General features: G+C 34.7%; 1 protein-coding gene across 8 annotated transcripts in view; it reads left to right on the forward strand.

Moving 5' to 3' along the window:
• The window catches only part of PTPRK (protein tyrosine phosphatase receptor type K), a 745,494-nt gene that overhangs the window by 391,180 nt on the left and 341,137 nt on the right, over positions 1 to 13,177 (forward strand). For all 8 annotated transcript variants that reach the window (XM_078155151.1, XM_020987018.2, XM_020987017.2 and 5 more), the window contains exon 6: positions 8,991 to 9,165. In XM_078155151.1, the coding sequence (XP_078011277.1) occupies positions 8,991 to 9,165 (175 nt within the window). The remainder of the gene's footprint in view (positions 1 to 8,990; positions 9,166 to 13,177) is intronic.

Consider the following 13,177-nt stretch of genomic DNA (forward strand, 5'->3'; position numbering starts at 1 on the left):
TAAAGACAATTATTGACAACTACCGATTTTAGGAAGCTGATTGGCGTATAGTGAGCTTATCACTAGTACTTGAGAAGAGCTCAGCAGAATTGTCATTTAATTCAATTCCAGCACATTCAATTAGAATTCTCAGGGTTTACTTTGGGAATAGTGCTTGAAATAAGAGTAGAAATTGGCAGAACTGACTTGAGGTTCACTTAATATCATTCATTAGGGACCTAAGTATGGAGTATAGGGAAAATAATATTTCTCCAACTATTCTAAATCTAGAGACATGAGGGATACTAAATCATTGCTTTGCAGTGAAAAGGCAGTGTTCAGTTTTTAGTGAATGAATAAAACACCGAAGTTGGTTTAATTTTCTTTTTCCTGTTTATTAGTCAGAATGATACAATTTCAATAAGTGTTCTAAAGGGCCACTTACCAGGAAAGGGGAGGGTATAGTCAAAACCTGTGACTTGATAGTTATGAGGAGCTCCAGGTATTGAAATTCCACACATGTAGATCCATAACTTACATTCATAGAGAGTTGTCTAGGCCATTTAGAGCTTAGATGACTTACCCATTGCTACAGACTTATAATATGTTAGAGTTCACTAAGTTTCTTTGCTTTTTCATTTTTTGAAAAACAGAATTTGCCTTAATTTTAAATTGGCATACACTCAAAGGAAGTCTGATATTAGAAAGTAGATAGAGTTGACATGGCTGGTGATGTGGCAGATGAAAGATTAGGGACTTTTCAAGTCGGAAGGGGGAGCATGAACATGTGAAATTCCCTGAAATCGGAAAAAGAAGTATCACATTCCCTCCAAGTGTCTGTGACCAATCAAAGGAACACGGAAATGATAATTGATTGATTAATACAAGGTTAGTTTTCAGATAAGATACATGGGTCATTTGAGATGTACCATTGTGAGACAATTGTCCATCAGTCTTTGAATCTGACTGGGTTTCCGGTCACCATTACAGGAATACTTTGTTAAGGTCTCTAAGTAGCAGGTAGAGGTTATCCAGCTTCCCAAATGCACAGGACTAGATTCAAACAATGCAATAAATTTTTCTCTCAATTTGCACAGTTGAATAAAGTTTTCTCACAAGACAGAAACTCCACTATACCCATAATTGAATACAAAGAGAACTGAGCTAGATCCAGGATTGAATGACAAGATGGAGTCGTTGTGGTTCTCTCAATTTCCACTACCACTTCTTTTTTTATCCCCTCAATTCCCTCAGAAGCCAAGAGAGCTAGGAAACAGAGACAAGGAGGGAAGGTATTCAGATCATGGAGTATAGCCAGTGAAAAAAGGTAAGCAGTTGGGATTTGGAAGATGAAGTGCAACATATGACAACATGCTAGGAGGCCAGTATTACTGGATTGTACAATACACTTTTAAATGTAAGTATATTTAATTAAAATTTAAGAAGAATGGGAAGATAGTAATGGTCTAGGTTGAGAAGGGTTATAAAAACCAAACAGAATATTTATTTTGTTTTGGAGGTAAATTTGGAGCACATGAGTTATTGAGTAGGTGGTAGGGGTATGTGACATGGTCAGAACTGTACTTTAGGAAGACCAGTTTTGCGGTTTAGTGCAAAATGGATTGGAGTGGCAAGACTTGAGGCAGGGAAGATATTCTGTAGGGTATTACAATATTTTAAATGTGACTGTGTGAGTGCAGAGAGGGAATGTATTAGAAAGATATCTAAAAGGTAGAATTGACAAGATTTGGCAATTGATTTCATGTGATGCATGTACTTTACTGAGAAGTAAAGGGAAGTTCCAAAGCGGGGTACGATATTCAGGAAAAGATAATGAATTCAATTTTGGACATAGGTAGTTTAAGATATCTTTTTGATATCCAGTTTATGATCTCTGATAGGCAACTGGAGATGTGAGACTGGACATCCAGAAGTCATTGTAGAGGGAATTTCCTTATTAGGGATTTCCTAATTTCCAAGGAAAGGCTGAGCAGCTAAGCACAGTAGATAAAGTGCCAAGCATAAAGTCAGGAATACTCATATTTCTAAATTCAAATCTGGCCTTAGACTCTAGCTGTGTGACCCTAGACAAGTCACTTAACTCTGCCTCAGTTTCCTCATCTATAAAATAAGCTGAAGAAGGAAATGCCAAACTACTTCATTATCTTTGTGAAGAGAACCTCAATTCATGAAGAGTCAGGCATGACTGAAGTTAATGAGCAATGATAACAACAATGATACTGAGGAAATGACAAGTCCTGTATATTTCATCCCCACAAAGCTAACTTTACTATTGTATTATCTATTCTAGCTGCTACTCTCTGAGCTTCACTTTCCAACTCTAAAATGGGTGTGGAGGTGGACAAGTGTTTTACTAAGGACATTTATATGTTAAAATTATTTGATCCTAAAAATAGAACACCATCACTTAAATATGAAAAACACACACACACACACACACATATATATATATATATATATATATATATATATATATACATATATATATATATATATAATGGGTTTATAACAACAGTTTTCACAAAGTTAGGTAATACAACTCTCTTTTAACATTTTCTTTTTGAATATTAAAATGAAAAGTTCAAAACGGGGATTGTTAATTTTAATTATTTCTTTTTTTAAAGTATAAGCCATTTGAAGCACCAAACTTGTGCTCTCTGTATAAAGATAATCAGCATATTAATTTAGAATAAAAATCAGTACTTCAATATTTAGTCAGCACTTACTATGTGCCAGGCACTGTGGTGGACTCTATGAATAAAATACAAAATGAGAACGTCCCTTTTCTTGAAGGATACTATATTCTACTGCAAATTATGAGATAGGTGAGACACAGGGACATTACTTGAGAGATTGATGGAGTTAGTAGTGTATGCTAGGTTTTAAGCTGAACTAAGAATTAGAATGACAGATAGGAAATAGGGAGATTATGCTATGTGAGTCTGGCAAAACCCACCTGGAATCACTTTATTTCTTTACTTTTGGTCGTTTTTAATTTTTGTAGAATTGATTGCCTTGTGTCATTATGTGAAAAGTCAGTATTCTTCTTGTTAGGCAAATTAACAGTGCCAATGTATTTAATGATCATTTAATATATAATTGGAAAAACCTGTATCTTTAGGCTATTATGAAAAATGAAGTATCTTCAAACAAATGTAGTTATTGCACGAAAGAAGTACCTTAGACCTGCTGAGTGAAGAAGGTATGCAAGGACTCTTGAGTGATTTTGCCTTAAGAATCAATCATGTGATACATGCTAGCATAATTCTGGCCTATAAAACTTTAATATGTGTGTATGAATGTTTGTATTTGTGTGTATTATTTCATTGAAATAAGGAATGAACCATACATGAACTAACTCCACCAAAGCAGATGAGAAACTTCTAGTCTTCTAGTCATTGAGACTTAGTAGGGACAGGATTGAACTCCATGTCTTTTTGACTCCAAGTCTAGTCTTCTACCTCCTTTACTGAATTGGCTGTCATCTTTTTGTTTGTTTTTAAGACAATCTAAAGCTAAACAAATTGGCGAAAGGAAGCTATATTATTCAAAGTAATACTTATCTTATTATTGCTATAATTTTCGTACTTCCAAAGAGTTGTAATTTCATTGATTGAAAGATAACTCTCAACTGATGTAAATTGAAACTCCTCTTTTCTTCAATAGATTCTCTGCATGGGTTGCTATGATGATGGAATGATGAGGATGATGATGATGATGATGATGATGATGATGATGATGATGATGATGATGTTAAATTATTGTCTGGTTTCCAACTCTGTGGTGACGATCCCCCTGAACTTAGATTTGTTGGTTAACCAGTGCAGAAGAGACATAGTCTGTCCCTGGTTTTGAAGCCTTTTCTTTTTGGTATAATATCTTCTCTCATAGTCTTCAAGAGTACAAACTTACTAACATATCATGGAGAGACATTAAAATAACACTCTAGTGTTGCTATTGTTACTCTTCTATATGAAACTTTTTGATAGTTTTGATAGTGTTCTTTGATTGAATCTTTTACAAAGGTATATTCTTTTGAGTGCATTTTCGTAGTATTTGAAACTGATGTACATCAGTTTTATATGTTTTCATTTATTGTCTTAGAAAGGCTTCCCTCTCCCTCCTGCACTCCGCATTATGAAATACCTGGTTCTTAAAGCAAATTAATGAGTGTTCTTTTTTAATGCTTATAATCAAAAATAACAGTTTTGTGTGTGTGTGTGTGTGTGTGTTGTGCATGGACAAACAAAGAAGAAGAATAGTATAGCCATTTTGTTCATTTTAAAATTACATCTATATACATACATATATATTCTAAGATTGATGGCATCACTTGATATAGTTTCTTTTTCTTTTATTTCTCTCACATCCAAGTTATATTGCCAAAGCATGTATAGTCTCTAAAATTCAACTGCTGATATTGGAGACAAAGAAGAAATAAAAATCTGTCTTTGTAATATGTTATCCCATTATTAAATAAAAAGTCAAAGTCCAGAGATATGACTTGATAAAGAATACAGAATTGTGGTTAATCAGAGTTTTCTCTCCTTCTTTCTTTGAATGCAAGGAGAAAATAGATATCAGATGCATAAAAATATAGTTTTGTCATGAGATCTATCAAAGGTATATTCTTGGATGCCCAAGAAGAATTCTGCAAGGAACAAAACAACTTAGACTTAAAGGGTCAAAACTATTGCCTAATATTGAATCCAAAATAGTTACAAAAGTCCAGATAATTTCTGACGTTATTTTTCTTCAGAAATGGTTCTCTGATCTTTCACTGATGTCATAAATGTTAGATGTAAAAAATACTTTTTCTTTAACCTTACATACTGAGAAAAGTTACCTATGTACTCTGAGCCTGTGTTTGCATGTTTCTGCCTTTTGCTGTGTCCAACTAGTAAATGTGTTTAATAAATGCATGTTGACTGCCTTTCTGTCTGTCTCTCTGCATTAATTCCTCTGGTACATATATTTTGAGGCAGTTCCATTTAGTGACTCAACTCCTCAATGACAGTCTTCTATACCAAAACTTAAAAATCTGAATTCAGAATGCAATATTACATATAAAGGGTTGACCCTAACTAGGAGCACTATAGATGTTGTGTTTCTGTCATTTCGGGATATAGAGGCTTATTCCTTCCTCATATAATCCCTCTTAGTTCCTGTTATCCCTCAGTCCCTTTTTTCTTTCTTCATTTTAATACTGCAGTAATACAACTCCTGCATTCTAAGTGATCTATCTGAAGTCATTCACCAAATGACTAAATCTAAACTAAGATGATTTAGAACTAAAATCAAGAAATATCACTGTAGGTACTAGATTTTTCCCCACTCCCCAATGTATTCAGGAAGAAATAACTAAGGCATGAATTTTGGATTATATGTAACTTAAAAGTCATAGCCCCTGTATAAGAGGGGTACGTAATTCCAAAAAATGATGAAAGAATTATAATTGTAAAAAAATTAATGGAAAACTGAAAGTTTTGTATAATTGCTTTCTTAACCACCAAAAAACCAACCTACTGTAGCTATCTATTTTATTGGATTGTCCATAGTTTAGTGTTATCCTTTGTAAACTGCATGTTAGAGGTAGTAGGGATTCAGCTTTCTTGCTTCTCAGCCTGGCTGCTGTTGATGTCTCGGGCCAAGATGCAGAAGGCAGATGTAGTGGTGGTGGTGGTGGCGGCAAGTGGAATACAAAGAGAGACAGATAGACAGAAGGAGGAGGAGGAGGAGAATGGAGGCAGCAGAGGGAGAGAGTAGAAAAAGAAAAGGGAAATTTTACTTTAAAATTTTAATATATATGGTTCTTTGGTTGTAAAAATTTAATGAACTAGTAAAAAAAAATGTGCTCTGTAACATTTTCCATAGACTAGGGGTTTTCAGTGTGGTCCCTAACACACTTTTCAGAGTCTTTGAGATCAAAATTATTTCCATAAAAATACTAATATGTATAATTTTTAAATGGTAGATATCAGTAGATATAACCCACATAAACAAAAGCTCTTTGGCGGAAGATCCTTACTACTTTTTAAGAGTACAAAGCGGTCCTGAAACCAAAAAGTTTGAGAAACACTGCCACAAGTGATATCTCAAGTGATAAACAGTTGGACTGATAACTCATCATTTCTAGAATGTATGGAAAAAGGAAAATATGCACCTGTTCTCCCACACAGCTTTTCATGGATTGTGTTCCTGGAAATTGAGCCCAAAAGTACATTGATTTAACATAATTTCAAGAACATGGTCTAACCAGGGTTGTAAACCTAACAAAGTACTAAACATAATTTAAATCTTAAATATGATCAATATGGTGTAATACACCATATAATACAAGAGATGACAATTGCATAAAACCTGATAATCATTTGAAATATAGTAAAGTGATATTATAGGTCTTTGAGAGTGGTCTCCAAATGTGTGACACACATATTTTACAAGGTTCAACAATGTACTATAAAGTATACTTGCAGCACATGAGCATATACAGCTCTATTATATCATAAATTTGACCTTAAAATATTACAATAAATCCTTAATTTAATTTGCTTTTTTTTCTCCCACAGATTTTTTTTTTGTGGGAAGGAGTGTTATTTGAAATGTCCATAGGTATATTTCTCAATGAGAAAAAATATCATAAAAAAGTGTTTCATACTAAAGGGTATGATAAGACAGTAGGTAAGGAGAAATAGTTTTACTCCTTTACCTCAGTATAGCTGAGGGTATTACTTGGTTGATTGTGTGAATATAAATTTCAAGCATTTTTTTAAACTAACCTGGAAGCCACTTTCTCTCCTTCACTACTACTCCTACTCGTACAACTTCCCATTACTTCTATGGACATTTCCTTTTTCTAGGAACTCTACAATGAGTGAATAAAGTCTGTGAGAAGGGAAGGAGAGAAATTAGGGAGAAAGTTTTTTAGTATAATGTGAAAGAGTGAGAAACAAAAGGACTGCAATCTTTATAACCTTGAGCATAGAAGAGGCAGCATCTCTACATGGACAAGCAATCCCATTTCATCCTATCGTCTCTAGCAGATAGCTCTTTCTATCATCCCCACTCTTTGACTAATTATTGTTTCCTTGTCTACTAGATGCTTCCCTACCCCCGACAAGCATTGCTACAGAAAAATTCTCACTCGGTCCATCCATCTCCTCTAGCTTTCATACTATGTCTGTCATCCCATGTGAAGGACTTCTACTTTACTTCCTTTCCTCTCAGTCTCAGCTTTCTGTCTTCTGTCTTTATCATTCTACTGAAATGACCCTCTTCATAGTTACCTATTATCTCTTAATTCCCCAATATAATTAGCTTTCTCATTCCTCATCTTTGAACTCTCTCTCTCTCTCTCTCTCTCTCTCTCTCTCTCTCTCTCTCTCTCTCACACACACACACACACACACACACACACACACACACACACACACATGTGACTCTGATCTCTCATGGTTCTCCTTCAACCAGTTTGTACTATTCCTTCTCATTCTCTGTTGTTGTATATATCTTTGTATATGCATCCAGGTCACACTCATTAGATGTCCCTCCAGACTCTGTCCTGGGCTCTCTTTCTCATTTTTTTCTATGCTGTTTGCTTTACTTTTCAATTCCTTTGGATTCATTGATTATCTCTGAGCAGATGATTATTAATTCTGCTTATCCAGGCTGACCTCCAGTTTTGTGTCTCCAGGCTCCTAGGAGACATGTCAAACTGGATGTCTTGTAGACATCTTAAACTAAATGTGTCCAAAACTAAACCCTCTATCTTTTTCCCAAAGTCCTGTCTTTCTAGTTACTGTTGAAGTAACACCATTCTCATTATCCAGATTTGTAACTTTGGCATTTTTATCTACTCCTCATTCTCTTTCACTCTCTGTATTTAATCACTTGCCAAGTCCTATGGATTTGCTTTCATGACATCTCTTTTATCTTCTCTGACACTGCCTCCAACTTGATATAGACTCTCATCACCTTCCTTTTGAACTATTGCAATAGCTTTGTAATTAGGCTTCCTGCCTCAATGTTTTCCACAGTCCAGTCAGTTTTATCTCCACTACAGTAGTCAAATTGAGTTTCCTAAAGTGCAGTTTTGACCATGTCATACACCCTCTCCCCAAGTTCAGCAAACTCCAGGGGCTCATTATTACCTCCTGGAATAAACAGAAAATTCTCTGGGTTTGAAAAGTTCTTCATAGCTTGTTCCCTTCCCATCTTTCTAGTCTTCTGCTCACTAAAGAATGTTAAATCATACAGTGGATAGAATATTAGGCCTGGATTCAAGAAGACCTGAGTTCAAATGTGGCTTCAGATACTGTGTGACCCTGGGCAAGTTACTTCACATCTGCCTCAGTTTTCTCAATTGTAAAATGGAGGGATAATAATAGTATCTATCTTCTAGGATTGTTATGATGATTAAATCCAATACTATCTGTAAAGAACAATGTCTGGCCCATAGTTAGTGCTTAATAAATGCTTGTTTCTCCTCCCTACTTACAACATGCACCTTCCCACCTACTCTGTGATCCATTGACACTAACATTCTTGGCATTCCTCATATATGGCATTTCATTTCTAGACTTAAGTGTGTTCACTGGCTGAGCACCATACCAATTCTCTCCTTCATCTCCACCTTTTACCTTTCTTGGCTGCTTTCAAGTATCAGCTAAAGTCCCACCTTCTACAATAATCTTTTCTCATCCCCCTTAATACAAGTGCCTTTCCTGCTGTTCTTCTCTCCAGTTTATCCTGTTTCTCTAGTTTATCTTATTTCTACATACTTGTTCTCATGTTGTTTCCCACATTAGACTGTGAACTCCTTGTAGCAGAGACTTTTTTTGTTGTTTGTTTGTATGTTTTTGTTTTTATACTTTATATCCTCACACATATTGCCTGGCACATAGTAGATGTGAATTAAGTAGACTTAATGCATTTTAACTTTAACTTGACTTTTAAAAATATTAACTTTCTGCTTTAATTTCTATTTGCAGAGAAGGAATGGAGAAGATATACCAGTGGCCCAGACTAAAAATATCAATCATAGAAGATTTGCTGCTTCTTTTAGATTGCAAGAAGTGACAAAAACTGACCAGGATTTGTACCGCTGTGTAACTCAGTCAGAAAGAGGTTCTGGAGTTTCCAATTTTGCTCAATTAATTGTGAGAGGTATGGTATGAATTTTTTTTTTCATTTGTAAAAATAACATCTTTTGAGATCCAGGTTAGATTTTTTTTTGTTTTCAAATCTACTGATTTGACTGGAAAGCATTATGAAAATAGCATCACAAAAATACAGAAATTTTCATAGGTGAAAATTAAGGATGAAGTTTTAAAGTTTGGTAATCAAAGGATTCTACCAAAAATCTAAGTTTTTAACTATACTAAACATAGTAAATGCATTGCAAATTTTGCTATCATGAAGTTATTATGTGAAATTAAAATTAATACAGATAAATATTTAAAACATTTTTATTGGAAACACTTTTTCCTATATTATTATTCAAATCTCTACTGAGCTAGCAAATTCAAGATCTTGGATTATATCCTCATGTGAATCATTTACTTTACCCTATTCCAACCATTATGCTATTTCATTCAGTTGGTGTGAAAAGAGGCAAGAAGTATGTGGAAAACCAAGTGAAATAGTGGTGATTGGTCAGTGTACATCCATGCCACTTCACTTCTACCACACAACCTGCATATGCTAATCTGTATATTAGTAACATTGATCTCCTTTGTTTCTTGAGATATTTCTTTAGATATTCCCTCATGCAGGTCAGTAAACAGCTTTATGCCTGGTTGTGGCTCTCCTTCAAATGAAACTTCTGCTCTCATGTCTGTACAATTAACTTATCATAAATACAGGTGGAGGAGAACAGATTTCATCACATAAAATAATAGTAAAAACCCAAACATTTGGGAGAGATATCATTGTGTGGTGGGTAGAGTGCTAGATTTGGAGTTGAGAAGATCTGGGTTCTACTCCTTGTTTAAAATTTAATTTAATTTCTTTTTTGTTACACTTTAAGTTCTGAACTGGCTACCTACTTCCCTCTCCACCCCACACTAGAGAAGACCACTATTTGATACAGATACATGAATAAACACACACACACACACACACACACACACACACACACACACACACACACACACACGACCTTTGGATTCTAATTATATTTCTAATGCTAGCTCTGTGACCATGGAAATATTAATCTCTCTGAGCTTTGCCTTGTCCTTTGTAAAATGGGGATAAGTAGTACCAATATTGCCTCCCTTACTAGGTCATTGTGAAGCTTAAATGAAATAATGGGTGCAGAGCTCTTTGCAAAATAAAACTATTGTAGAAATATTGTTAGTTATTATTAATGATGTCACATTAAGTCAAGCATACACTGAGGTATAAGTGTATCCTCTTTTGCATACACACATAATTGTAATTCTTAAATAATATCCCTTCATTGTTTGACCACAGTCTCCTCACAGCTTTCTACTACTTCTAGCTTTATGTTCCTAGTTGAAATAAAGATGGCTATGGATAATCTCCAATGTAAATATGGTGATTATGCTGTAAAGTTGTCATGTTCACTGTATCTTGGGAGCATGCTGTGTGGATGTGTGTAAATTCCCTCAATGATCACACGGATGCAGACAGAGGCTGTTTGAAAGAGCAGTAATGGCTTTAAGAGTGTAGTGATGAATTTTTTAAAAGGGAAGATTGGTTTTAATGAAGAGATGGAAGTGTCTCCATATAAATAGACTTAAGAAAGAGATTTGGTGGGTAATGTGTTATTGACAAGATCTGGAAGACCATTGATGTCTTTATCCAGATACCCTAGTTTAAACTAATTTTATTGAAACTGTGCTTATCTTGGTTAATAGTTATTGTACCTATTCAGTAAGTCATCAGATGTCTCTGTAGTGATGAAATATGTGATATTTATAAAATAAATTGTTTTTAAATTGCTTGAAAAGAGACTTATGCTACTCCTATTTTTGTCAAAGTGGATATTGACACATAATGCAAACACATTTTAATCAGTGAAATCTGGCATAGATGCCTTGTGCAGGAGTGCAGGCAGCTATAACTAACGTATTCTAACCATTGCAAGAGAGAATTCATTAAATATTTAATTATCTAAAATTGGTAAACTATAAGGCAAGAGCTGGTTCTCTGACTTTTTAGGGCAATATTGACTGAGTATTTAACCTACATATTTCACAAATTAATGTACTTGGATGTTAGCACAGAGTGCATTATCTACAGAATTCATAAATTCTTCCTGTTCAGAACTTCAGAAATCTTTTAACAAACTTCCATTTTACAGATGAAGTAAGTGAGTACTGGGGGCCACTAAAACTGTAGACACACAGCCAGTCAATGGAAGAGCTACAGAACCCAGACCTTTCAACTCCTAGTGCAGGGCTTTTTACCATGTGCGGTTTTTTTTTTGCACTTAATAGTATTTTTTTTCCAATTACATGTAAAAGTAGTTTGCAATATTCATTTCTGTAAGATTTTGAGTTCCAAATTTTTCTTCTTCCTTCCCTCTCTCCATGATAGCAAGTAGTCTTATTATAGGTTATACATGTACAATCATGTTAAACATATTTCCACATTAATCATGTTGTGAAGAAAGAATCAGAACAAAAGAGAAAAAACAAAAAACAAAAAAGCATGAAAATAGGATGCTTAAATCTACATTCGGTCTCCAAAGTTTTTTCTCTGAATGTAGATAGCATTTTTCATCATGAATCTTTTGGAATTGTCTTGGATCATCGTGTTTCTGAGAAAAGCTAAGTCTATAATACTTGATCATTGCACACTGTTGCTTTTACTGTGTACAATATTCTCTTGGTTCTACTCATTTCACTCAGCATCAGTTCATGTAAGTCTTTCCAGGTTTTTCTGAAATCTGCTTGCTCATCATTTCTTATAGCAGTAGTATCCCATTACATTCATATTCCACAACTAGTTTAGCCATTGCCCAGTTGATGGGAATCCCCACAGTTTCCAATTCTTTGCCACCACAAAAATAGCAGCTATAAATATATTTGTACATGTGGGTCCTTTTCCCTTTTTGATGATCTCTTTAGGATACAAACCTAGTAGTAGAACTGCTGGATCAAAAGGTGAATGATGTTCAGTTTTAAGCTACTTATTAAAGCTTAAAACTTCATTGAGACTTGGATGACCATATATGTGTATACATGTGAACCCATACAGTGGAGTACTGATCAATGATTATCAAATGATTGAAAAAAATATATATGCAGGAGGCATCGAGGTGGTGCAGTGGATAGAGCACTGGCCTGGTGTCAGCAGGACCTGAGTTCAAATGTGACCTCAGACACATAACATTTACTAGCTGTGTGATTTTGGGCAAGTCACTTAACCTCAATTGCCTTCCCAAAAAAACAAAAACAAATATCCTCAGAACATACTTTTAGGTTTAATATATGTTATTAATATTTTCTCCATTACTCTCTTAAGTGGAGACACTTAACAAAACAATAATTTAAGCCTTGTTTTATAACTTTTGCTGATTTCTGAGGTTAAATACACTGAAAATGTAACAGTTGGCTCCCAAGTACTGAGTCAAGCTGGCTCCAGCACACACATATACATGTGCACATGGGTATTTGTACATACATACATACATACATACACACACACGCCAATTTTTAAATAAAACACCTCAGTAGCCATTGTACATCTGTATAAATGTATATGATAGCTTGTTCATTGTTTTATTTGACAATATAGACAAATACATTTCCGTTTTTGTCTTCGTAACTACCAAACAAATATTGGTAACCAAAAACATCCCCTCAGGGATCACTATCCTGGTGTTAAAACTTCGCTGAAAATTAACCATAATGACAGGTCCTATATCTCAGTGACACTTTAAAACTGACATTCTGTTACATGGATACAAAAGATGATAATTTTAAAGGAAATTTTTGGGCCACTGATATGAATTGTCTTTAATATAAGCTGGCATAGTATTGCCTGTTGTCAAAGATGACCCTAGGGTAAGAGTTTATTTGTGCATTTCCTCCTAAACTGAAAGTGACAGGGCATGCTTAGGGCTTTTTTGTTGCTGTTTGTAACAAGTGAAAATTTCACTGCCAGATTCTCATGCTGAAAAGTATTGATCTATGTGTTCTCACAGCCA

The sequence above is a fragment of the Phascolarctos cinereus genome, unplaced genomic scaffold, assembly GCF_003287225.1.
Source record: "Phascolarctos cinereus isolate Bilbo 61053 unplaced genomic scaffold, phaCin_HiC Scaffold_5;HRSCAF=322, whole genome shotgun sequence".
In the NCBI taxonomy this organism is placed as follows: Eukaryota; Metazoa; Chordata; class Mammalia; order Diprotodontia; family Phascolarctidae; genus Phascolarctos; species Phascolarctos cinereus.